The 25,548-nt window shown below is 44.5% G+C and overlaps 1 protein-coding gene across 1 annotated transcript in view; it reads left to right on the top strand.

Moving 5' to 3' along the window:
• Nucleotides 1–25,548, top strand: part of LOC137361456 (NACHT, LRR and PYD domains-containing protein 3-like) — a 108,213-nt gene that overhangs the window by 40,879 nt on the left and 41,786 nt on the right. Inside the window, exons 4-7 of the mRNA XM_068026318.1 lie at nucleotides 6,646–6,812; nucleotides 8,978–9,149; nucleotides 9,255–9,320; nucleotides 18,218–19,955. Coding sequence (XP_067882419.1) covers nucleotides 6,646–6,812; nucleotides 8,978–9,149; nucleotides 9,255–9,320; nucleotides 18,218–19,955 — 2,143 coding nt within the window. The remainder of the gene's footprint in view (nucleotides 1–6,645; nucleotides 6,813–8,977; nucleotides 9,150–9,254; nucleotides 9,321–18,217; nucleotides 19,956–25,548) is intronic.

Below are 25,548 nucleotides of genomic sequence, written 5' to 3'. Positions count from 1 at the left end.
GATGCCTGGATTGCAAGGGTTAAATTACGAGAAGTTACACAAACTAGGGTTGTATTCCCTGTGTTTTGGAAAGTTAAGGGTTGATTTGATCAAAGTTTTCAATATATTTTGGGGAAGAGATGAGGTCAATATAGAGAAACTAGTTCTATTGAATGGGGAGTCGAGGATGAGGGGATGTAGTTAAAAGAAGAGCCCAACCTTTCAGGAATAAGATATATGGAACACTTCTACACACCTACACACAAAGGAACTCACTTCTGCAACCAGCAGGTGATGCTCTCTCAAATATTGATTTTAAATCTGAGATTGATAGCTTCTTGTTAACCAGGGGTATCAAAGATTATGGGCCAATGGCGGGTATATAGAATTAGGTCACAAATCCGCCAGGATATCACTGGATGATGGAACAGGCTCGAGGGGCTGACTGGCCTCCTCCTGTTCCTATGTCCCTCAATGTAATAAGTATGTATATATTGAAAGAATGGGAAGGGAAACAACATTTCTCGGTCGTTTTGCAGACGATCGAGAATGGAGATGGGATGCGGGCGGGGGGGGGGGGCATGAATTGTGGGAAAACTCCTGGAGTCTGTATTTTGAGCTCGAACTAGTGACCATTTAGAGATACAGGAATGGTTTGGGGAGCTGGAGCTGATAACAAAGAACAGAGCAGCACAGGAACAGGCCGTTCTGCCCTCCAGGCCTGCGCCGATCTTGATGCCTGTCTAAACGAAAACCTTCTGCACTTCCGGGGACCGTATCCCTCTATTCCCATCCTATTCATATATTTGTCAAGATGTCTCTTAAACGTCGAGATCATATCTGCTTCCACCACCTCCCCAGGCAGCAAGATCCAGGCACTCACCACCCTCTGTGTAAAGAACTTGCCTCGCACATCCCCTCTAAACTTTGCCCCTCTCACCTTAAACCTATGTCTCCCAGTAACTGACTCTTCCATAATATAAAAGCAAAATACTGCGGATACTGGAAATCTGAAACAAAAACAAGAAATGCTGGAATCACTCAGCAGGTCTGGCAGCATCTGTGGAAAGAGAAGCAGAGTTAACGTTTCGGGTCAGTGACCCTTCTTCGGAACTGACAAATATTAGAAAAGTCACAGATTATAAACAAGTGAGATGGGGGTGGGGCAAGAGATAACAAAGGAGAAGGTGCAGATTGGACCAGGCCACATAGCTGACCAAAAGGTCACGGAGAACAGGCAAACAATATGTTAATGGTGTGTTGAAAGACAAAGCATTAGTACAGATTAGGTGTGAATACACTGAATATTGAACAGCAGCAAGTGCAAACCTGAAGAAAAACAACCTGAAAAAAACAGTGGGTAAGCAAACTGAACAAACTAAGATGAAATGAAATAAATGCAAAAAAAGATTGTAAAAAATGTAAAAAGGAATGTAAAAAAAAGGAAGAAAAAATAACTAAAAATGAAAGTAAAATGGGGGGCTGTCATGCTCTGAAATTATTGAACTCAATGTTCAGTCCGGCAGGCTGTAGTGTGCCTAATCGGTAGATGAGATGCTGTTCCTCGAGCTTGCGTTGATGTTCACTGGAACACTGCAGCAATCCCAGGACAGAGATGTAAGCATGAGAGCAGGGGGAAGTGTTGAAATGGCAAGCAACCGGAAGCTCAGGGTCCTGCTTGCGGACTGACTCTTCCACCCTGGGAAAAAGCTTCTGACCATCCACTCAGTCCATACCGCTCATAACTTTGTAAACCTCCATCGTGTCGCCTTTCCACCTCCGTCGTTCCAGTGAAAAGAATCCGAGTTTATCCAACCTCTCCTCATAGCTATTACCCTCCAGACCAGGCAATATCCTCGTAAACCTCTTCTGTACCCTCTCCAAAGTCTCCACATCCTTCTGGTAGTGTGGCGATCAGAATTGTACGCAGTATTCCAAGTGTGGCCTGACTAAGGTTCTGTACAGCTGTAACATGACATGCCAATTTTTATACTCTATGCCCCGACCGATGAAGGCAAGCATGCCATCTGCCTTCTTGACTACCTTATCCACCTGCATTGCCACTTTCAGTGATCTGTGGACCTGTACGCCCAGATCTCTCTGCCTGTCAATACTCCCAAGGGTTCTGCCATTTACTGTATACTTCCCACCTGCATTAGACCTTCCAAAATGCGTTACCTCACATTTGTCCGAATTAAACTCCATCTGCCATTTCTCCGCCCAAGTCTCCAACCGATCTATATCCTGCTGTATCCTCTGACAATCCTCATCACTATCCGCAACTTCACCAACCTTTGTGTCATCTGCAAACTTACTAATCAGACCAGCTACATTTTCCTCCAAATCATTTATATATACTACAAACAGCAAAGGTCCCAACACTGATCCCTGCGGAACACCACTCGTCACATCCCTCCATTCAGAAAAACACCCTTCCACTGCGACCCTCTGTCTTCTGTGACTGAGCCAGTTCTGTATCCATCTTGCCAGCTCACCTCCGATCCCATGTGACTTCACCTTTTGTACCAGTCTGTCATGAGGGACCTTGTCAAAGGCTTTACTGAAGTCCATATGGACAACATTCACTGCCCTTCCTTCATCAATCATCTTCGTCACTTCCTCAAAAAACTCGATCAAGTTAGTGAGACATGACCTCCCCTTCACAAAACCAAGCTGCCTCTCGCTAATAAGTCCATTTGTTTCCAAATGGGAGTAAATTCTTTCCCGAAGAATCCTCTCCAATAATTTCCCTACCACTGACGTAAGGCTCACTGGCCTATAATTTCCTGGATTATCCTTGCTACCCTTATTAAACAAAGGAACAACATTGGCTATTCTCCGGTCCTCTGGGACCTCACCTTTAGCTAATGAGGATACAAAGATTTCTGTCAAGGACCCAGCAATTTCCTTCCTTGCCTCCCTCAGTATTCTGGGGTAGATCCCATCAGGCCCTGGGGATTTATTTACCTTAATGTTTTTCAAGACACCCAACACTTCTTCCTTTTTGATAATGAGATGACTGAGACTATCTACACTCCCTTCCCTTGACTCATCATCCACCAAGTCCTTCTCTTGGGTGAATACTGATGCAAAGTACTCATTTAGTACCTCACCCATTTCCTCTGGCTCCACACATAGATTCCCTCTCGTGTCCTTGAGTGGGCCAACCCTTTCCCTGTCTACCCTCTTGCTCATTATATACGTATAAAAAGCCTTGGGATTCTCCTTAATCCTGTTTGCCAATGACTTTTCATGACCCATTTTAGCCCTCCTGACTCCTTGCTTAAGTTCCTTCCTACTTTCTTTATATTCCTCAAGGGCTTCATCTGTTCCCAGCCTTCTAGCCCTTACGAATGCTTCCTTTTTCTTTTTGACTAGGCTCACAATATCCCTCATTATCCAAGGTTCCCGAAACTTTCCAAACTTATCTTTCATCCTCACAGGAACATGCCGGTCCTGGATTCTAATCAACTGACGTTTGAAAGACGCCCACATGTCAGATGTTGATTTACCCTCAAATAGCCGCCCCCAATCTAAATTCTTCAGTTACTGCCTAATCTTGTTATAATTAGCCTTCCACCAATTTAGCACCTTCACCCGAGGACTACTTTTATCCTTATCCACAAGTACCTTAAAACCTGCGGAATTATGGTCACTGTTCCCGAAATGCTCCCCGACTGAAACTTCAACCACCTGGCCGGGTTCATTCCCCAATACCAGGTCCACTACGGCCCCTTCCCCAGTTGGACTATCTACATACTGTTTCAAGAAGCCCTCCTGGATGCGCCTTACAAATTCTGCCCCATCCAAGCCCGTAGCACTAAGTGAGTCCCAGTCAATATAGGGGAAATTAAAATCACCCACCACTACAACCCTGTTACCTTTACATCTTTCCAAAATCTGCCTACATATCTGCTCCTCTATCTTCCGCTGGCTGTTGGGAGGCTTGTAGTAAACCCCCAACATTGTGACTGCACCCTTCCTATTCCTGAGCTCCACCCATATTGTCTCGCTGCATGATCCCTCCGAGGTGTTCTCCTGCAGTACAGCTGTGATATTCTCCTTAACCTGTAATGCAACTCCCCCACCCCTTCTCCATCCCCCTCTATCCCACCTGAAGCATCTAAATCCCAGAAGGTTTAGCTGCCAGTCCTGTCCTTCCCTCAACCACGTCTCTGTAATAGCAACATCATCATAGTTCCAAGTACTAATCCAAGCTCTAAGTTCATCTGCCTTACCTGTTATACTTCTCGCATTGAAACAAATGCACTTCAGACTACCAGTCCTGCTGTGCTCAGCAACATCTCCCTGCCTGCTCTTCCTCTCAGTCTTACTGGCCTTATTCACTCGTTCCCCCTCAGTTATTTCACCTGCTGTCCTACTGCTCTGGTTCCCTCCCCCCTGCCACACTAGTTTAAACGCTCCTGAGTGACACTCGCAAACTCGCAGCCAGGATATTTGTGCCCCTCCAGTTTAGATACAACCCGTCCTTCTTGTACAGGTCCCACCTGTCCCAGAAGAGATCCCAACGATCCAGATATCTGAAACCCTCCCTCCTACACCAGCTGTTCAGCCACGTGTTTAGCTGCACCATCTTCCTATTTCTAGCCACACTGGCACGTGGCACAGGGAGTAATCCCGAGATTACTACTCTAGAGGTCCTGTTTTTTTAACTTATTACCCAACTCCCTGAACTCCCTCTGCAGGACCTCATCACTCTTCCTGCCTATGTCGTTAGTACCGATGTGTACTACAACCTCTGGGTGAACCCCCTCCCCATTCAGAATGCCCCCTGTCCATTCAGAGACATCCTTGACCCTGGCACCAGGGAGGCAACATACCATCCTGGAGTCTCTTTCACGTCCACAGAAGCGCCTATCTGTGTCCCTGACTATAGAGTCCCCTATAACTATTGCTCTTCTGCACTTTGTCCCTCCCTGCTGAACAACAGTGCCAGCCGTGGTGCCACTGCTCTGGCTGCTGCTGTTTTCCCCTGATAGGCCATCCACCCCAACAGTATCCAAAACAGAAACAACAACAAGAATTGCTGGATTCACTCAGCAGGTCTGGCAGCATCTGTGGAAAGAGAAGCAGAGTTAACGTTTCGGGTCAGTGACCCTTCTTCGGAACTGACAAATATTAGAAAAGTCACAGATTATAAACAAGTGATGTGGGGGTTGGGCAAGAGATAACAAAGGAGAAGGTGCAGATTGGACCAGGCCACATAGCTGACCAAAAGGTCACGGAGCAAAGGCAAACAATATGTTAATGGTGTGTTGAATGGTGTGTGTAACACACCATTAACATATTGTTTGCCTTTGCTCCGTGACCTTTTGGTCAGCTATGTGGCCTGGTCCAATCTGCACCTTCTCCTTTGTTATCTCTTGCCCAACCCCCACCTCACTTGTTTATAATCTGTGACTTTTCTAATATTTGTCAGTTCCGAAGAAGGGTCACTGACCCGAAACGTTAACTCTGCTTCTCTTTCCACAGATGCTGCCAGACCTGCTGAGTGAATCCAGCATTTCTTGTTTTTGTTTCAGATTTCCAGCATCCGCAGTATTTTGCTTTTATTTTAGTATCCAAAACAGTGTACTTGTTAGAGATGGGGATAGCCACAGGGGATTCCTGCTCTGACTGCCTGCCCCTTCTTGCGGTGGCCCATCTATCTGCCTGCACCTTGGGTGTAACTACGTCTCTAAAACTCCTGTCTATGATGCTTTCTGCCACCTGCATGCTCCTAAGTGCATCCAGTTGCTGCTGCAACCGATCCATGCGGTCTGTGAGGAGCTGCAATTGGGTACATTTCCTGCAGGTGCAGTTTTCTGGAACGCTGGAAGTGTCACGGACCTCCCACATCTCACAGGTGAAGCACTTCACCCCTCTAACTGACATTTCTATCATTAATTAATTAATAAATTAATTAACAATAAATTTTTATTAAATCCTGACTAAATTAGGTTACAATAAACTCTATGGTTCCGAGCGCTAGATTTCTGCTATAAAAGTTAAATGCTGAATACAGTAATCTCCTCCCTTTGGTTTAGTTACTCCTCTACTTATTAATTAATTAGTTAATTAGGGTTAATTAGTTTATCAATGTTTTATTTTCAGATTCAGTGCAGATTCCCTACCAGCCAATCAGGTCACAGCTTTCCTGTGACGTCACTTTTTCAGTGTTTTTTCTCTCTTTTTTCCACCCGAGGTAAGTTACTCACTGCTCTGGTACTCCGCCCTCCAAGTCTTCTCCCAACCAATCACCTTGCAGCGCCCCTCTGATGTCACTGTTTGCTTTTTTTTTCAAAACTCCGGCGCGCTGGAAGAGCTCCTCTCTGCTCCCAGAAGGTAAGAGACTGGGCCTCAATCCTCGGGGCCGATTTATTGGCTCCGCTTTCGGCGTTCTCTCCACAGGTCCGCTCCGCTCCCGGAAGGTAAGATGAAGGTAAATCATAACATGAAGGTAAATTATGTTTAGCAAACTTCTGCAGTGCTTAAGAAGTGATTATACTGGTCAGTGGAATGTGATACATATGGTGTTTCTCTGTTTTCTGAAGTTGTTTGGTAATCTGGCTCACAGGAGGTTTCAGCTGTTTGATATCAGAGGAAATGTAACAGCCTGGATAGAATACCGATAATGTGTTTAGTTTTCTCCATTTGTGTTCACAGATCCGAACTCCACAATCACTGATTTCCTGACAAAGTGCGACGATTACCAGCTGTTCAAGTTGATGAAATTCTACCGGGAGAGACTAGAACAGGCGATTGAAGAAGGAGTGGAGGGACTCAGTCTCATATTAACATGCGAGGACCATTTCACTGGACAGGAGTATCAAGTAAGTGGGAGGGATACAGAATGAGGTTAATTTATTCTAACATCACAAAACTGACAGAATATGGTAACGTGGGAACAAAGGAAATGCTGATTGAAAAATGACCAAGGTCTGACTCCGGGCAGTCACATACTGCACTGATAATGGAGTTGTTAACTGATCTCTGAAGGATATTGGATGGGCACTTGAAGGAAATACACTTTCAAGGCTACAAAGATCGAGCAGGGAAGTGGGACTGACTGGAATATTCACCGTAAAACAGTAAAGAAATGGATAAAACGGCAAATACCGTAAATCTGACAGCATGGTCTGAAGTGGTGAAAATATCAGTGGATCCATCAGTATCTATACAAAGGACAGGGTAGAGGTTCAGGTATAACTTGTGTCTGGACTGAAAACAAAGGGAAAGAGTTTTGGTCGGACTGGAAAAAGGAGGGAACAGAGCCAACAGACAGGATTTAGAGAGAAGACAATGAGCTACCCAGGAAGCTACTTAATAGTAAATCAGGGAACTTAAAATGATAAAAATAGCCTGGGGTTAAAAGCACAGAAGAGGTGAAATGAAGAAAATATGGGAAACTAAAACTGAAAACAACCCCAAAAAAACTGTAGGGGCAGAAAAACCCGACTGTTTTCCCATCAATGCTGTACATTTAATCCATCAGATACTTTCACAATCTTGAAGACTTCCATCAACTTATCTTTTAATCTGCCCACCTCGAGTTGAATGATTCCTAAATTCTCAAATCCCCACATTAACAATAACTCCTCAGCCCTGGTAACATCCTGGTGCATCTACAGGAAAGTTTCTCCATTGTTTTTATTTCCTTCCAATAACGGAGTGTCTGAAACTGTCCACAGCTTGCTCAGTTATTTTCCCGTGTGCTCTTGGTGTGGAATGTCACTTCCCAGGTGGAACATCAGGAAATTGAGCTCATTCACTGTGTAATTTTCTGCGCCTGTGCTCTCTGTGTGGAATGTCACTCCCCATGTTCTCCCTGTTAGACATTGGAAATATTGACATCATCATCTGTTATTCATATCCTATAAATTCTCCATCAGTTATCTTGGGCCCCACGCCCTGAAATTCACTCCTGCAATCTATCCTCCTCCCACTCCTTCTTAAAACTTACCTTTCCTTTAGGTTTTGGTCACCTGTGCCAATTTATCCTGCTTTATTTCGGGTCCGTTGTCTGATTCCGTCTCTGTGAAGCATCTTGGGACATTTCTTGACATTAAACATCCTATATTAAATGTATGTTGTTGATGGAAGTCCTGACTATCCATTGCTGGATATGTTCTCCCGGTTACTGAGGTTTCATACTGGCAGTGGGTGTACAAAACATTGAGTATCTGACATCTCAATTACTGAGGGGAATATATATGGAGTGATTGGATTTTCAGTATTATTATTATTGGTCGATTCTCCTGACTGATAAATCAACAGGGGTTGTTTCTATTGGTTGGTGATAATTTCTCAGACAGTTTTCTCGCTGCTTCCCTCAGTTCAGAATCGTCCTTCCCTGTCACTTGAGTTCTGATTCACTTCTGTTTTATTTCTGAGTAAATCACAAATTGTGACAGCAGGAAGTAAGTGTGAGAAACAAGTGGATCATATTGTCAATCAGTATCTGATGTCATGTTGGACACTGAAGGACAGAGAAAACTAATCCCATTAAAATACTGTAGATTCTCAGTGATTCCTCACTCTCCTAGAACAATACTTCTGATTTTGGATTTAGTTTTATCACATTTATTTGCCATGGTTCAATTCTGGGTACTGCCTGGGTGGAGTTTGCAAGTTCTCCCTGTGTCTGCGTGGGTTTTCGCCGGGTACTCCGGTTTCCTCCCACCACCAAAAGACTTGCAGGTTGATAGGTAAATTGGCCATTATAAATTGTCCCTAGTATAGGTAGGTGGTAGGGAAATATCGGGACAGGTGGGGATGTGGTAGAGAATATGGGGTTAATGTAGGATTAGTATAAATGGGTGGTTGATGGTCTGCACAGACTCGGTGGGCCGAAGGGCCTGTTTCAGTGCTGTATCTCTAAATAAATAAAATAAAAAAATAAATTCAGCCCATGTTCAGAATGGATCAGTACCCGGCCCAGTGACTGCTTTCTGTGCTCAAAACTGAGAATTCATATATTCATTATTATTCTTTACAGAAAGTTACTGAGCTCGTGGAGAAGGGAAACCGGGCAGACAGTTCCAAACTTCTCCTAAATCTGGTGATGGAGAAAGGCTCTCGGGTCCGAAGGCTGATGTGGAAATCCTTTGTGAAAATGCGCCACAGGTTACCAAAGTTGGAGACAATACTGAAAGAAATACAGGAACTCGGTACGGTAAAATCACACACTGAATTCAACTTCAGATTCAAACACTGCAGAATTTACTATAATATTACACAAATCTGATTTCATGAAAATTAATTGATTTTAACAGGTTGTGATTCATTTGATTATATGGACATCGTACGTGGTTTATCTGAATTACCCAGCCACCTGAAAGGTAAGTGATGACATGGAGATTTCAAACTGTTTATTTCACTTCCGAGAATCAGAATGATTGACTGTAGCCGTTTGTTTAAGAGATTGACAGAATCTGGGAATCCGAAAATCAAAGGCTGGTGAAACAAGATTGAACACGGTTTGGATTTGTTGTCAATTCTCAAATATTCTGCATAGATTCAAGTTACAATTCATATGATTTCTGTCATATCCTGTAAATATGTGAACATTGTATTTCACTTAATCGAGCTGCTGATTATTATTTCTGAAGTCTTACACACACCTGGCAGGATCCTGATAAGCTGTGAATCTCAATACAAACCTCCTGTGTGCTGCACAGATGCTCTGGGCTCACAGTAAAGAGCAGTGCCTTGACCCAGATGTTCAGGGTTTCCTGCACCCCGAGCAATATGTCCCACCAAAATGATGAGCAGGAAAAGACCGGATGGTCCATCAAACCTACCCCACGCCATGAAGGCTCAACCATTGTGTTTAAACACTTCATCCCTCCCTCACCCCTTACCCCCACAAGACACCACCCCCACAGCCAAGCAAAAAAATGGAAACACCCAGAGCCAATATGGGAAAATGTGCTCTGTATTATTCTTCTCTGACTCCTTCCTGCCCGCACCCCCCTTCCCCCAGGCCATTGAAATCAATCCAGGAGATCACATGGACCACATTTTACCTATAAAGACACTTACCTGATATATGATGAGATCTCTGTCCCAGTCAGGAACTGGTCCAGCTCCCTCTTGAAGGTATACAGAGAGTCAGCAGCCAGCAGCACATTCCAGAGGCTCACAATTCTCTGGGAAAGAAGAACTATCGAACATCCAGTTTATTCCTGCCCTTACATAGTTTAAATGTACCAACATGCGAACATACAAATTAGGAGGAATAGGCCACTCAGCCCCTTGACCCTGCTCCGCCATTCAACAAGATTATGGCTGATCTGATTGTAACCTCAACTCCACCTTTCCACCTACCCCGATAACCTTTCAGCCCCTTGTTTATCAAGAATCTATCGACCTTTGCCTTAAAAATATTCAAAGACTCTGCTTCCTCCGCCTTTTGAGGGAGAAAGTTCCAAAGACTCACGACCGTCTGAGAGAAGAAAATCTCTTAAACTCTATCTTAAGTGACCGATACCTTACTTTTAAACAGTGATCCTTAGTTTAGATTCGCCCACAAAAGGAAACATCCTCTCCGCGTCCACACTGTCAAGACCCCTCAGAATCGTATGTGTTTCAATCAGGTCACCTCTTACTCTTCTAAACTCCAGCAGATACAAGCATAGCCTGTCGAACCTTTGCTCATAAGACAACCCGCCCATTCCAGGTATGAGTCTAGTAAACCTCTGAACTGCTTCTGACGTATTTGCATCCTTCCTTAAATAAGGAGCCCAATACTGTACACAGTACTCCAGATGTGGTTTCACCAATGCCCGGTATAGCTGAAACATAACCTCCCTACTTTTGCATTAAATTCTCCTCGCAATAAACGATAACATTCTATTAGCTTTCCTAATTACTTGCTGTACCTGCATACTAACCTTTACTAATTCATGCACTAGGACACCCAGATCCCTCTGCATCTCAGAGCTCAGCAATCTTGTGCCTGGAGTCGGAGGAGGTGGGGGAGGTCCTAAATGAATACTTTGCTTCAGTATTCACTGGTGAGAGGAACCTGGTCGTTTGTGAGGACAGAATGGAACAGGCTGATATGCTTGAACAGGTTGAGGTTAAGAGGGAGGATGTGCGGGAAATTTTGAATGATATGAGGACAGATAAGTCCCAGGGGCCAGACGAGATATACCCAAGGATATTACGGGAAGCGAGGGAAGAGATTGCTGCGCCTTTGCCGATGATCTTTGCGTCTTCACTGTCCACTGGAGTAGTACCGGATGATTGGAGGGTGGCAAATGTTGTTCCCTTGTTCAAGAAAGGGAATAGGGATAACCCTGGGAATTACAGACCAGTCAGTCTTACGTCGGTGGTGGGCAAATTATTGGAGACGATTCTGAGAGACAGGATTTATGATTACTTGGAAAAGCATGGTTTGATTAGAGACAGTCAGCATGGCTTTGTGAGGGGCAGGTCATGCCTCACAAGCCTTATTGAATTCTTTGAAGATGTGACAAAACACATTGATGAAGGAAGAGCAGTGGATGGTGTGTATGGATTTTAGCAAGGCGTTTGATAAGGTTCCCCATGGTAGGCTCATTCAGAAAGTAAGGAGGCATGGGATACAGGGAACGTTGGCTGTCTGGATACAAAATTGGCTGGCCCATAGAAGTCAGAGGGTAGTAGTAGATGGAAAGTATTTAGCATGGAGCTCGGTGACCAGTGGTGACCACAAGGATCTGTTCTGGGACCTCTGCTCTTTGTGATTTTTATAAATGACTTGGATGAGGAAGTGGAAGGCTGGGTTAGCAAGTTTGCCGATGACACGAAGGTTGCTGGAGTTGTGGATAGTGTGGAAGGCTGTTGTAGGTTACAACGGGACATTGACAGGATGCAGAGCTGGGCTGATAAGTGGCAGATGGAGTTCAACCTGGAAAAGTGTGAAGTGATTCATTTTGGAAGGTCGAATTTGAATGCAGAATACAGGCTTAAAGACAGGATTCTTGGTAGTGTGGAGTAACAGAGGGATCTTGGGGTCCATGTCCATAGATCGCTCAAAGTTGCCATCCAAGTTGATAGGGTTGTTAAGAAGGCGTATGGTGTGTTGGCTTTCATTAATAGGGGAATTGAGTTTAAGAGCCGCGAGGTTATGTTGCAGCTCTTTTAGGCCCTGGTTCGACGACACTTGGAATATTGTGTTCAGTTCTGGTCGCCTCATTATAGGAAGGATGTGGAAGCTTTAGAGAGGGTGCAGAGGAGATTTACCAGGATGCTGCCTGGACTGGAGGGCATGTCCTACGAAGAAAGATTGAGGGAGCTAGGGCTTTTCTCATTGGAGCGAAGAAGGATGAGAGGTGACTTGATAGAGGGGTACAAGATGATGAGAGGCATAGATAGAGTGGATAGTCAGAGACTTTTTCCCAGGGTGGAAAGGGCTATCACCAGGGGGCATAATTTTAAGGTGATTGGAGGAAGATTTCAGGGAGATGTCAGAGATAGGTTCTTTACACAGAGAGTGGTGGGTGCATGGAATGCGCTGCCAGCGGTGGTAGTAGAAGCAGGTACATTAGGGGCATTTAAGAGACTCTTGGATAGGTACATGGATGATAGTAGAATGAAGGGTAGGTAGTTACTTAGATCTTAGAGTAGGTTAAAGGTTCAGCACAACATTGTGGGCCGAAGGGCCTGTACTATGCTGTACTGTTCTATGTTCTATCTCTCACCATTTAAATAATATGCTTCTTGTTTATTCTTCCTGCCAAAAGGACAATTTCACATTTTCCCGCATGATACTCCGTTTGACAGATCTTTACCCACTCAAGTAACCTATTTATATCCCTTTGTAGCCTCCTTATGTCCTCTTCACAACTTATTATCCTCCCTATCTTTGTGTCATCGGCAAATTTAGCAACCATACCTTTGGTCACTTCATTGAAGTCATTCATGTAAATTGTAAAAGGTTGAGGCCCCAGCACTGATGCCTATGGCACACCACTCATTACATCTTACCAACTAGAACAATGGCCCATTTATGCCTACTCTCTCTCTCTTTTCAGTTCGCTAGCCAATCTTCTAACCATACCAATATATTACCCCCTACACCATGAGCTTTTATTTTCTGCAATAACCTTTGAGGTGGCACCTTATCAAATGTCTTCAAGAGATCTAAGTATAGTATATCCACCGGTACCCCTTTATCTACAGCACATGTAACTCCCTCAAAGAACTCCAATAATTTGGTTAAACATGATTTCCTTTTCACAAAACTATGTTGATTCTGCCTGATTACTTTGAATTTTTCTAAATGCCCTGCTATAATGTTTTTAATAATAGCTTCTAACATTTTCCAATCTAATAGACCAGTGATGTGTACAGTGTCAAAGTGGTGTTTTATGTTTTATACTGATTAGTTCTATGAATGCAACCCAATACTTAAATAGTTTTAGCTATGAACCTTCAGTGATCTGTGAAAAATAACACCATGATTTTTTTTCCCCTCTCATACTCCCTCATTATTGCTCCCTGCAAATGATATCCATGTTCTCTGTTGGCCCGACCAATGTGTGTGGCAATACATTTAATGAAGTGGAATGTCATTGGCCAAGTGTGGTCCTCTTCCCTACCATATCTAAAATGTCTTTGGATTTGATTGCCCTCCTCGACCGTCTTAACCCTTGCACAGATATTGTTGTCATCTGCAAATCTACTTCCCATACTCCAAACACCACTGTCCAGGTCATTAATACAGACTGTGAAGAGTAGCAGGTCTAGGACCAGTCACTTGTACCATGTCTTCAAGCTGAATCACATCCGTTAATTACAACATTTTGGCTGCATGATTGAAGACAATTCCTAATCCAGAGTTACAAATTTCTACTGATACATCAAGATTCCATCTTCTGAAGTAACCTCGTGTGAGGAACCTTATCAAAGACTTTCTGAAAGTCCAAGTAGACAATGTGCACTGGATTTCCCTGATCCACTATCCTAGTGACTTCCTAAAAAAAAAACTCTGCAAAATTTGTGGGGCCCAAGCTTTTTTTTTTCAGAAGCTGTATTATGAATTTCTATTGGTTCGTTCCTTCCCCTGTGACCATAAAGGACATCTCTTCTATCCCTTCAGGCTGAAAGGCCAGTAGTTTCCTGGTGCCGATTTCTCTCTTTTGAAACTGTAGGAAAAGAGGTGGAGAAATGTGAAACATTAAAACATTATAATTTCACAGCACAGAATGAGACGTTAGAAAGTATTTGATCGAATCTGAGAATATATGTAGATGTTCACACAATAGAACATTAGTCCATGAAGAAATGTGAGGAAAAGACGATGGTCAGAATGACTGGGAAGTTAGTTATTAGCTAACTTCCTCATGACAGTGAAAGAGAGAACCTTATTCTACTCAAAGAACAACCTTTAACTCTGGAGTTGTTTCTGACCCCAATGTAATGACAAACAAAAACATAGTTTTAATTTCTCAAACCTGAATAATAGGAAACCAGGACCAAAATTAAACAATGCAATATATTGTTTATTCTTTCCTGGGATGTGGGCATTGCTGGCAAGGCCAGCATTTGTTGCCCTTCCCTAATTGCCCTTGACAACTGAGTGGCTTGCTTGGCCATTTCAGAGGGCAGTTAAGAGTCATCCACAGTGCTATGAGTCTGGAGTCACATGCAAGCCAGACCAGATAAGGATGGCAGATTTCCATCCCTAAAGGACATTAGTGAACCAGATGGGTTTTAACGACAATCGATGATAGTTTCATGGCACCATTACTGAGACTAGTTTTCAATTCCAGATTTTTATTATTTAAGTGAATTTATTAATTGAATTTAAATTCCACCAGCTGCCGAGTTGGGATTTGAACCCGTGTCCTCAGGGCATTGCCTGGGCCTCTGGATTACTAGTTAATTATGGGGATTCTGGTGCTCTGGATTACTGGTGTATTTATTGGTAGGACAGTTCAGATGAACTGCAAATGTTTTCTGCTTTAACATTACACTGGGTGAAGTGGGCAGTAGTTCCATTTCTAATTCTAATCAGTAACATGACAGGACTGTTTTGCATTGATTGATTGTAGTTTTATGTGTAAAACTGCGAAAAATTGTGAGCGATTTCTGAAACACAATCTAACAGGAGAATGGTTAGAGACAGGAAAAGGCCTCTTGTCCCGAATAAGTCTGTCCCTGTTCCAGAGATGAACAAACCTGCCCCTCCACTCAGTCTTCTTTGGCCTCCTTATCTCGAGAGACAATAGTTACGCGCCTGGAGGTGGTCAGTGGTGTGTGGAGCAGCGTCTGGAGTGGCTATAAAGGCCAATTCTAGAGTGACAGACTCTTCCACAGGTGCTGCAGAAAAATTTGTTTGTCGGGGTTGTTATACAGTTGGCTCTCTCCTTGCGCCTCTGTCTTTTTTCCTGCCAACTGCTAAATCTCTTCGACTCGCCACATTTTAGCCCCATCTTTATGGTTGCCCGCCAGCTCTGGCGAACGCTGGCAACTGACTCCCACGACTTGTGATCAATGTCACAGGACTTCATGTCACGGTTGCAGACGTCTTTAAAGCGGAGACATGGACGGCCGGTGGGTCTGATACCAGTGGCGAGCTCGCTGTACAATGTGTCTTTGGGGATCCTGCCATCATCCATGCGGCTCATATGGCCAAGCCATCTCAAGCGCTGCTGACTCAGTAGGGTGTATATGCTGGGGATGTTGGCCGCCTTGAGGACTTCTGTGTTGGAGATACGGTCCTGCCACCTGATGCCAAGTATTCTCCGGAGGCAGCGAAGATGGAATGAATTGAGACATCGCTCTTGGCTGACGTACGTTGTCCAGGCCTCGCTGCCATAGAGCAAGGTACTGAGGACACAGGCTTGATACACTCGGACTTTTGTGTTCCGTGTCAGTGTGCCATTTTCTCACACTCTCTTGGCCAGTCTGGACTTGGCAGTAGATGCCTTTCCCATGCGCTGGTTGATTTCTGCATCTAGAGACAGGTTACTGGTGATAGTTGAGCCTAGGTAGGTGAACTCTTGAACCACTTCCAGAGCGTGGTCGCCAATATTGATGGATGGAGCATTTCTGACGTCCTGCCCCATGATGTTCGTTTTCTTGAGGCTGATGGTTAGGCCAAATTCATTACAGGCAGCTGCAAACCTGTCGATGAGACTCTGCAGGCACTCTTCAGTGTGAGATGTTATAGCAGCATCGTTAGCAAAGAGGATGTATCCACACAAACACCTTGAATTGTCTAGACCCCACTTACACTGTCCCTTTAGTGTCCTTTCCTGGTAACTGACCCCCTGCTCTATTACCCTTTCGGTGAACAAATTACCCTGAATTCCCTTCTTACTTCTGACTTTCAATTTTCTGTGTTATTGATTACTTTGGGAGTTATGAGCCTGTTTCCTGAGCTAATGTTGTGAGTTCCAATGGAATTCACAACATTTCAATACCAAAGTCTCTTGCCTAAATAAAATATTTCAAACTCCCTCACATTCTCAACTAAACTTCTCATAGCTTAATCATTTTTCAGCATTCCGAAGGGACCATTTCTTCTGTGATTTCCTAATTCACTCCTTAATCACCCCCAACAACCTCTTCCCTTCCCACAACCTCATCTCATTCAAGCACAAGAGATGTTACACCTTCCCTTTTACCTATTCCATTCCCACCAGCGTCCCAAACACTCCTTCCAAGTGAAACAGTGATTTACTTTTTCCAATTTAGTAACTGGAGAGAACCTGCCAGACCTACTGAGTATTTCCAGCATTTTCTGTCCTCTAGACCCATCTTTTGTTTATTTACTTGTCCGATTATCAGATCAATTTGACTTACACCAGCATCCCTTTGTCATTTAATCTCCCTGCCTCCCAATGTTCCCTTTTGTTCTGACCTCCCGCTCCCCTTTTCCTGCTTCTGTACTTGTTTAATATCTGTTACGTCTCTAACATCTTCCAATTGACGAAAGGCAATCAACCTGAAATGTTAGCTCTGTTTCTCTCTCCAAAGATGCTGCCAGAAATGAGCATTTCTCCCATTTTCTGATTTTATTTCACATTTGCAGTATTCACAGTAATTTATTTTTGTACCCAACTTCAACTTTCTGATTCCCCTCTGCACCATCAGAATGGCAGTGATCTTCACCTGTCATCAGGTGACTGTAGAAGTGCAGGTAATACCCAGATATCCTGCCCGAGTCATGAAACAACAGCAGTTTAACTCCTGACTATTCACAGTCTGTCCCTCTCGGAGGGTTTTAGGGCTGGAGGAGGTTAAAGGAAGGGAGGGGTGTGGCTGTAGAGGGATTTTTAAACAAGAATTCTAATGTTTAAATCGATAAGTTGCTGGACCGGGAGCCAATGTAGGTCAGCAAGCACAGGGTTGATAGGTGAACGGGACTTGGTGAGAGTTAGGATATGGATCGCAGAGTTTTGGATGAGCTCAGGTTTGAACCTGAACTGCCGGCAAGAGGCCGAGCCCAGGAAAAGTGGAGAGAGAAACTTCTCCAGAGAGAACTGTAAAGATCTGAACTGATCAATTGTTGCGAAGGAGTTTTTCCCAGTGAAAATCCATTTTTGGGTGCTGAGGTACAGATGATGCAAGGTGGGAGGCTGACCAGGAGATCATTGGAATAGTTGAGTCTGGAGTTAACAAAACCATTGATGAAGGTTTCAGCAGTAAATGAGGTGAAGTGGGGACAGGCAGTCATTGTGATGGTGAGTATATGGGGTCAGAAGCTCAGTGACAGGTCAGATAGGATGTCAAGTGGAATTCACAGTCTGTTTGTCACCCTGTGCTAATAATCTAGATAACCTGCCCAATACCTGCTGCAGTAACATTGGAAATCCTGACCACACACAATCTGTTCCTCTCCCACTGATATCCAGTGTCCTTTTTCCCATTGCTGCAGAAGATCAGCACCACTGACCATTGTGAAGATTGATCCACTAGAACATCTACTGTTGTATACGAGGATCATGTGTGGATTCTTAATGAGATATTTATAGTACAGGGCAGGCCAGATAGTATTAACTGTGAGGGGCTTCATAGAAATTTCCAGGTTCAGTAAATATTAGAAACAAGGGAGAATTTGAAACTTTTTTCAGGATTATTCCGTTTCAAGCGAGATTTCCAGTAACTGAGTTCCAATTCTAATATGCACCTCTATTGAAGCTGTGAATTAAATATATCCATTCAGTAAAACAGGAATGAAAAATTGTTTACGTTAATGCAACTAACATTGAAAACCACTTTCTGTCTGTTCTAATTGCAGATGTTCAACAGAAACACAAGGAAACACTCCGGGTACAAACTGAAACACTGAGAGTGAACACTATCCTAATAAAGGAGAAGGTTAAGATTTTCCAGCTGGTTGATCGATACGCTGAGTTAACGGTCATTTCTACTGTTCGAGATCGGACACTTGTAGAACATGAATTGCTGGCAAGAGGCCGAGATCATGAAGAGTGGAGAGAGAAACATCTCCGGAAAGAACTGGAAAAAATCCAAACTGATCAATTATTCCAGAGCAGTTTTTCCCACAGAAAATCCAAATCTGGGAGTTCAGCAGCAGTGAGCGGAGTTCCGGGGATTGGAAAAACAACAATGGTACAAAAGATTGTTTATGACTGGGCCACTGGAAAAATATACCAAAACTTTCAATTTGTTTTCAGTTTTAAATTCCGGGATTTGAATACTATTAACTGTAGAATAAACCTGAGGAATCTGATACTGGATCAGTATCCTTACTTTGGGAATGTCCTGGGAGAGCTCTGGAAGAATCCAGAGGGATTGCTATTTATATTTGATGGTTTGGATGAATTCAAGGACACGATCGATTTTGGTGACAATCGGAGAAATACAGAACCTCAGTACATGTGCACAGATCCCGAATGCTGGTGTGAAGTGTCTGACATTGTGTACAGTTTAATACAACACAAGCTGCTCCCCGGATGTTCAGTGTTCGTGACCAGTCGTCCCACTGCATTACATTTATTGGAAAAGGCTGAGATCAGTGTCTGGGCTGAAATCCTGGGATTTGTTGGTGATGAACGGAAGGGATATTTCAACAAGTTTTTTGAAGATCAGACGGTGGCAGCAGCTGTTTTCAAACACGTGGAGGAGAACGAGATTCTGTACACCATGTGCTACAACCCTTCCTACTGCTGGATCCTCTGTCTGTCACTGGGTCCCTTCTTTACACAAAGAGACAGGAAACAGCAGCAAATTCCCAAGACCATCACCCAGCTATATTCCTACTATATTTACAACATTCTGAAAAACCATAGCCGAGAGATTGAAAACCCCGGTGATGTGTTACTGAAGATCGGTGAGATGGCCTTCACAGGAGTCTCCAGGAAGAAGATTGTGTTTAGAAATGGAGATTTGATCGAGTACAATCTGCATCCTTCCCAGTTCCTGTCTGGATTCCTGATGGAACTTTTGGAGAGAGATGATTCTGTCCAGAGTGTGGTTTACACATTCCCGCACCTCACCATCCAAGAGTTTGTAGCCGCACTCGCACAATTCCTGACTCCAAATCCCGGGGACATCCGGAATCTCCTCAGTAAAGCTCACAGTGAGGAAGATGGGAGATTTGAGATATTTCTGCGTTTTGTTACTGGTCTCTCCTCCCCACAGGCAGCTCGACCCCTGGAGGAGTTTATGGGTCCATTTCTTCATCAAACAACCTGCAGAGTGATTGACTGGGTGAAGGAGGAGGTTCAAGGACAGATTGGAAACACAGAGAGTGAAACTGGTAAAAGGAAGCTCCTGAACACATTGCACTACCTGTTTGAGTCTCAGAATAAAGCTCTGGTTCAGGCCACAATGGGATCTATGGAAATACTTGCATTTAATAGATTGAAACTGACCCCAATTGACTATGCCATCCTGTCTCACGTTATTAGTCTCTGTGATACCATAATAAAAATTGATCTAGAGCAGTGCAACATTCCATTTGAAGGACTCCAGCGGCTGGGACCCATACTGCACAAATGCCAGGAGTTGAGGTAACTGTTTATTTGTCTCTAACTGTTGGGTGAATTGTAGAACAGTCACAGATTGTGTTGTTGCTCCGTAATGAGGGGAAAGAAACAGTTCAGTTAAACCAGAGAGAAACAGATTCAACACAACGGTGACAAATAATAAGAGGATTGTTTAGTTTTACCATGAGGACTGGAAAATCTAAAATGGATCCTTGAGAACCATTAGGGATTTTACAATCTGTATGGAATCAGTAAATACAGGTCACTGAAAGGGTCTGATAATTTAATTACAATAAATCATCATTAATAAGCCTGGACAGCAGAATGTAAATATATAATATAAACCAGTAGTACAGAAAATTAATGGCAAATATTCTCCACATCCACCATTTTAACTAGAAACAGGACAGAAACCTGTGTTGAAGTGAATAACAGATATTTAATTCATTCATGGGATGTGGGCGTCGCTGGCCAGGCCAGCATTTATTGCCCATCCCTAATTGCCCTTGAGAAGGTGGTGGTGAGCTGCCTTCTTGAACCGCTGCAGTCCATGTGAGGTAGGTACACCCACAATGCTGTTAGGAAGGGAGTTCCAGGATTTTGACCCAATGACATTGAAAGAACGGCGATATAGTTCCAAGTCAGGATGGTGTGTGACTTGGAGGGGAGTTTGCAGGTGGTGATGTTCCCATGCATTTGCTACCCTTGTCCTTCGAGTTGGTAGAGGTCGCGGGTTTGGAAGGTGCTGTCCAAGGAGCCTTGGTGCATTGCTGCAGTGCATCTTGTAGATGGTACACACTGCTGCCATTGTGCGTCGGTGGTGGAGGGAGTGAATGTTTGTCGATGGGGTGCCTATCAAGCAGGATTCTTTTTCCTGGATGGTGTTGAGCTTCTTGAGTGTTGTTGGAGCTGCACCAATCCAGGAAAGTGGAGAGTATTCATCACACTCCTGACTTGTGCTTTGTAGATGGTGGACAGGCTTTGGGGAGTCAGGAGGTGAGTTACTCACCTCAGGATTCCTAGCCTCTGATCTGCTCTTGTAGCCACGGTATTTATATGGCTACTCCAGTTCAGTTTCTGGTCAATTATAGTCCTAGGATGTTGATAGTGGGGGATTCAGCAATGGTAATGCCGTTGAATGTCAAGGGGAGATGGTTAGATTCTCTCTTGTTGGAGATGGTCATTGCCTGGCACTTGTGTGGTGTGACTGTTACTTGCCACTTATCAGCCCAAGTCTGAATATTGTCCAGGTCTTGCTGCATTTCTACACGGACTGCTTCAGTGTCTGAGGAGTCTCGAATGGTGCTGAACCTTGTGCAATCATCAGTGAACATCCCGACTTCTGACCTTATGATTGAAGGAAGGTCATTGATGAAGCAGCTGAAGATGGCTGGGCCTAAGACGCTACCCTGAGGAACTCTTGCGGTGATGTCCTGGTGCTCAGACGATTGACCTCCAACAACCACAACCATCTTCCTTTACGCTTGGTATGACTCTAACCACCGGAGAGTTTTCCTCCTGATTCCCATTGACCTCAGTTTTGCTAGGGCTCCTTGATGCCATCCTCGGTCAAATGCTGCCTTGATGTCAAGGCAGTCACTCTCACCTCATCTCTTGAGTTCAGCTCTTTTGTCCATGTTTGAACCAAGGCTGCAATGAGGTCAGGAGCTGAGTGGCCCTGGCAGAACCCAAACTGAGCATCACTTAGGAGGATATTGCTAAGCAAGTGTCGCTTGATGGCACTGTTGATGACACCTTCCCTATCTTTACTGATGATTGAGAGTAGGCTGATGGGGCGGTAATTGGCCGGGTTGGACTTGTCCTGCTTTTTGTGTACAGGACAGACCTGGGCAATTTTCCACATTGCAGGGTAGATGCCAGTGTTGTAGCTGTACTGGAACAGCTTGGCTAGGGGCGCGGCAAGTTCTGGAGCACAGGTCTTCAGTACTATTGCCGGAATATTGTCAGGGCCCATAGCCTTTGCAGCATCCAGTGTCTTCAGTTGTTTCTTGATATCCCGCGGAGTGAATCGAATTGGCTGAAGTCTGGCATCTGTGATGCTGGGGGACCTCAGGAGGAGGTCGAGATGGATCATCAACTAAGCACTTCTCGCTGAAGATTGTTGCAAATGCTTTAGCCTTATCTTTCACATTGTTGTGGATGGGCTCCCCCATCATTGAGGATGGGGATATTTGTGGAGCCACCTCCTCCAGTTAGTTGTTTAATTGTCCACCATCATTCACGGCTGGATGTGGCAGGACTGCAGAGCTTGGATCTGATCCGTTGGTTATGCATCGCTTAGCTCTGTCTATCGCATGCTGCTTATGCAGTTTGGCACGCAGATCGTCCTGTGTTATAGCTTCACCAGGTTGACACCTCATTTTGCGGTATGTCTGGTGCTGCTCCTGGCATGCCCTCCTGCACTCTTCATTGAACCAGGGTTGGTCTCCTGGCTTGATGGTAATGGTAGAGTGGGGGATATGCCGAGCCATGAGGTTACAGATTGTGGCTGAGTACAATTCTGCTGCTGATGGCCCACAGTGCCTCATGGATGCCCAGGTTTGCATTGCTAGATCTGTTCGAAATCTATCCCATTTAGCACGGTGGTAGTGCCACACAACACGATGGAGGGTATCCTCAATGTGAAGGCGGGACTTTGTCTCCACAACGACTGTGCAATGGTCACTCCTACCAATACTGTCATGGACAGATGCATCTGCGGCAGGCAGATTGGTGAGGACAAAGTCAAGTATGTTTTTCCCTCGTGTTGGTTCCCTCACCACCTGCCGCAGACCCAGTTTAGCAGCTATGTCCTTTAGGACTCGGCCAGCTCGGTCAGTAGTCGTGTTACCGAGCCACTCTTGGTGATGGACGTTGAAATCCCCACCCAGAGTACATTTTGCGCCCTTGTCACCCTCAGTGCTTCCTCCAAGTGGTGTTCAACATGGAAGAGTATGGATTCATCAGCTGAGGGAGGGCCGTAGGTGGTCATCAGCAGGAGGTCTCCTTGCCCATGTTTGACCTGACGCCCTGAGACTTCATGCAGTCCAGAGTCAATGTTGAGGACTCCCAGGGCAACTCCCTCCCACCTGTATACCACTGTGCTGCCACCTCTGCTGCGTCTGTCCTGCCGATGGGACAGGACATACCCGGGAATGGTGATGGCAGTGTCTGGGGCATTGTCTGTAAGGTATGATTCCGTGAGTATAACTCTGTCAGGCTATTGCTTGACTCGTCTGTGGGACAGCTCTCCAACCTTTGACACAAGCCCCCAGATGTTAGGAAGGAGGACTTTTCAGGGTCGACAGGGTTGCCGTTGTCGTTTCCGGTGCCTCAGTCCAGGCCGGATGATCCGTCCAGTTTCATTCTTTTTTATTGACTTTGTCGCGGTTAAATACAGCCGAATGGCTTGCTAGCCCATTTCAGAGGGCATGTAAGAGTCAACCACATAGCTGTGGGTCTGGAGTCACATGTAGACCAGACCAGGTAAACACAGCAGATTTCCTTCCCGAAAGGACGTTAGTGATCCAGATGGGTTTTTACAACAATCGACAATGGTTTCATGGCCATCATTAGACTAGCTTTTTTTCAACTGCCACATTTATTAATTGAATTCAAATTCCACCTTCTGCTGTGGTGGGATTTGTACCCATGTCCTCAGAGCAATACCCTGGGTCTCTGGGTTACTAGTCCAGCGACAGTACCACTACGTCACCGCTTATCCAGTCCAATATCGTGCAGGATTTTTATGTCGAGTGAAACGTTTCCTGGATTGGGAGTATTGGGGAAACAGGAATTATTTTAACTGTAAATGTTCAGAATTATTCACAGTCCTGAATATTGAAGAGTGAAATTTGGGAGGTTAAACTTGCTGTTAAAAAGGTTCCAATATAACATGTTGTGGGGTATTAACCAGAGAGTACAGACAGTCAGTGGTGGGGCCTCATAGCAGCAGCTCCTGGGGCCTGAGCCTGGGAATTTCCCATTATCCGTCCCCTTGTGTGAGAACCCAATCTGGGAGGGAACTTCCAAAATTCCCCAAAAACTGTCAGACCAGTTACACTTGAAATAAATGCAGTGCCAGTTTAATGGGGAATAAAGTGAGAGACTCCCCTCCCCTGTAAAATAGGAGCACAGACACATTTAAAACTTACAATGGGACAGAATCAATTCTCCTTGTTATATAAACTCCTGGGGGAATGGATTTTACAGCAGCAGTTAGCACCATTTCACAATATAACTCACCCCAGGTATTATACAGATTGATCTACTGTACAGAGTAAAAAGTACAGGAAATCACCGTTTCATGATTTAATTCCGGGGAAATCACCCCATTCCCATAAAATCCAGGATTTAAGAAGCGACAGAAATGAGACCATTTCCCCCAAACATGACGAGGCTGGTCACTAAGCTCCAGGAAGGTAATTCTGATCATCAGACAATGAGACCAGACTGAGGGGCAGTAAAAGACTTCACACAGCCATAGAACATAGAACAGTACAGCACAGTACAGGCCCTTCGGCCCACAATGTTGTGCCGAAACTTTAACCTACTCTAAGATCAAATTACCTACATACCCTTCATTCTACTATCATCCATGTACCGATCCAAGAGTCGCTTAAATGTCCATAATGTATCTGCTTCTACTACCACTGCTGGCAGCGCATTCCACCACCCACCACTCTCTGTGTAAAGAACCTACCACTGACATCTTCCCAAAACCTTCCTCCAATCACCTTAAAATTATGCCCCCTGGTGATAGCCCTTTTCGCCCTGGGAAAAAGTCTCTGGCTATCCACTCTATCTATGCCTCTCATCATCTTGTACACCTCCATCAAGTCACCTCTCATCCTTCTTCGCTCCAATGAGAAAAGCTTCCACATCCTTCCTATAATGAGGCGACCAGAACTGCACACAATATTAAAAGTGTGGTCTAACCAGGGCTTTATAGAGCTGCAGCATAACCTCGCGGCTCTTAAACTCAATCCCCCTATTAATGAAAGCCAACACACCATACGCCTTCTTAACAACCCTATCAACTTGGGTGGCAACTTTGAGGGATCGATGGATATGGGCCCCAAGATCCCTCTGTTCCTCCACACTATCAAGAATCCCGTCTTTAAGCCTGTATTCTGCATTCAAATTCGACGTTCCAAAATGAATCACTTCACACTTTTCCAGGTTGAACTCCATCTGTCACTTCTCAGCCCAGCTCTGCATCCTGTCAATGTCCCGTTGCAACCTACAACAGCCTTCCACACTATCCACAACTCCAGCAACCTTCGTGTCATCGGCAAACTTGCTAACCCAGCCTTCCACTTCCTCATCCAAGTCATTTATAAAAATCACAAAGAGCAGAGGTCCCAGAACAGATCCCTGCGGAACACCACTGGTCACCGAGCTCCATGCTGAATACTTTCCATCTACTACCACCCTCTGTCTTCTATGGGCCAGCCAATTCTGTATCCAGACAGCCAACTTTCCCTGTATCCCATGCCTCCTTACTTTCTGAATGAGCCTACCATTGGGAACCTTATCAAACGCCTTGCTGAGATCCATATACACCATATCCACTGCTCTTCCTTCATCATTGTGTTTTGTCACATCTTGAAAGAAT

The sequence above is a fragment of the Heterodontus francisci genome, unplaced genomic scaffold (assembly GCF_036365525.1).
Source record: "Heterodontus francisci isolate sHetFra1 unplaced genomic scaffold, sHetFra1.hap1 HAP1_SCAFFOLD_106, whole genome shotgun sequence".
NCBI lineage: Eukaryota > Metazoa > Chordata > Chondrichthyes > Heterodontiformes > Heterodontidae > Heterodontus > Heterodontus francisci.
Note: the sequence above shows the minus strand (reverse complement) of the source record. Positions and strands in the feature narration are given on the sequence as shown.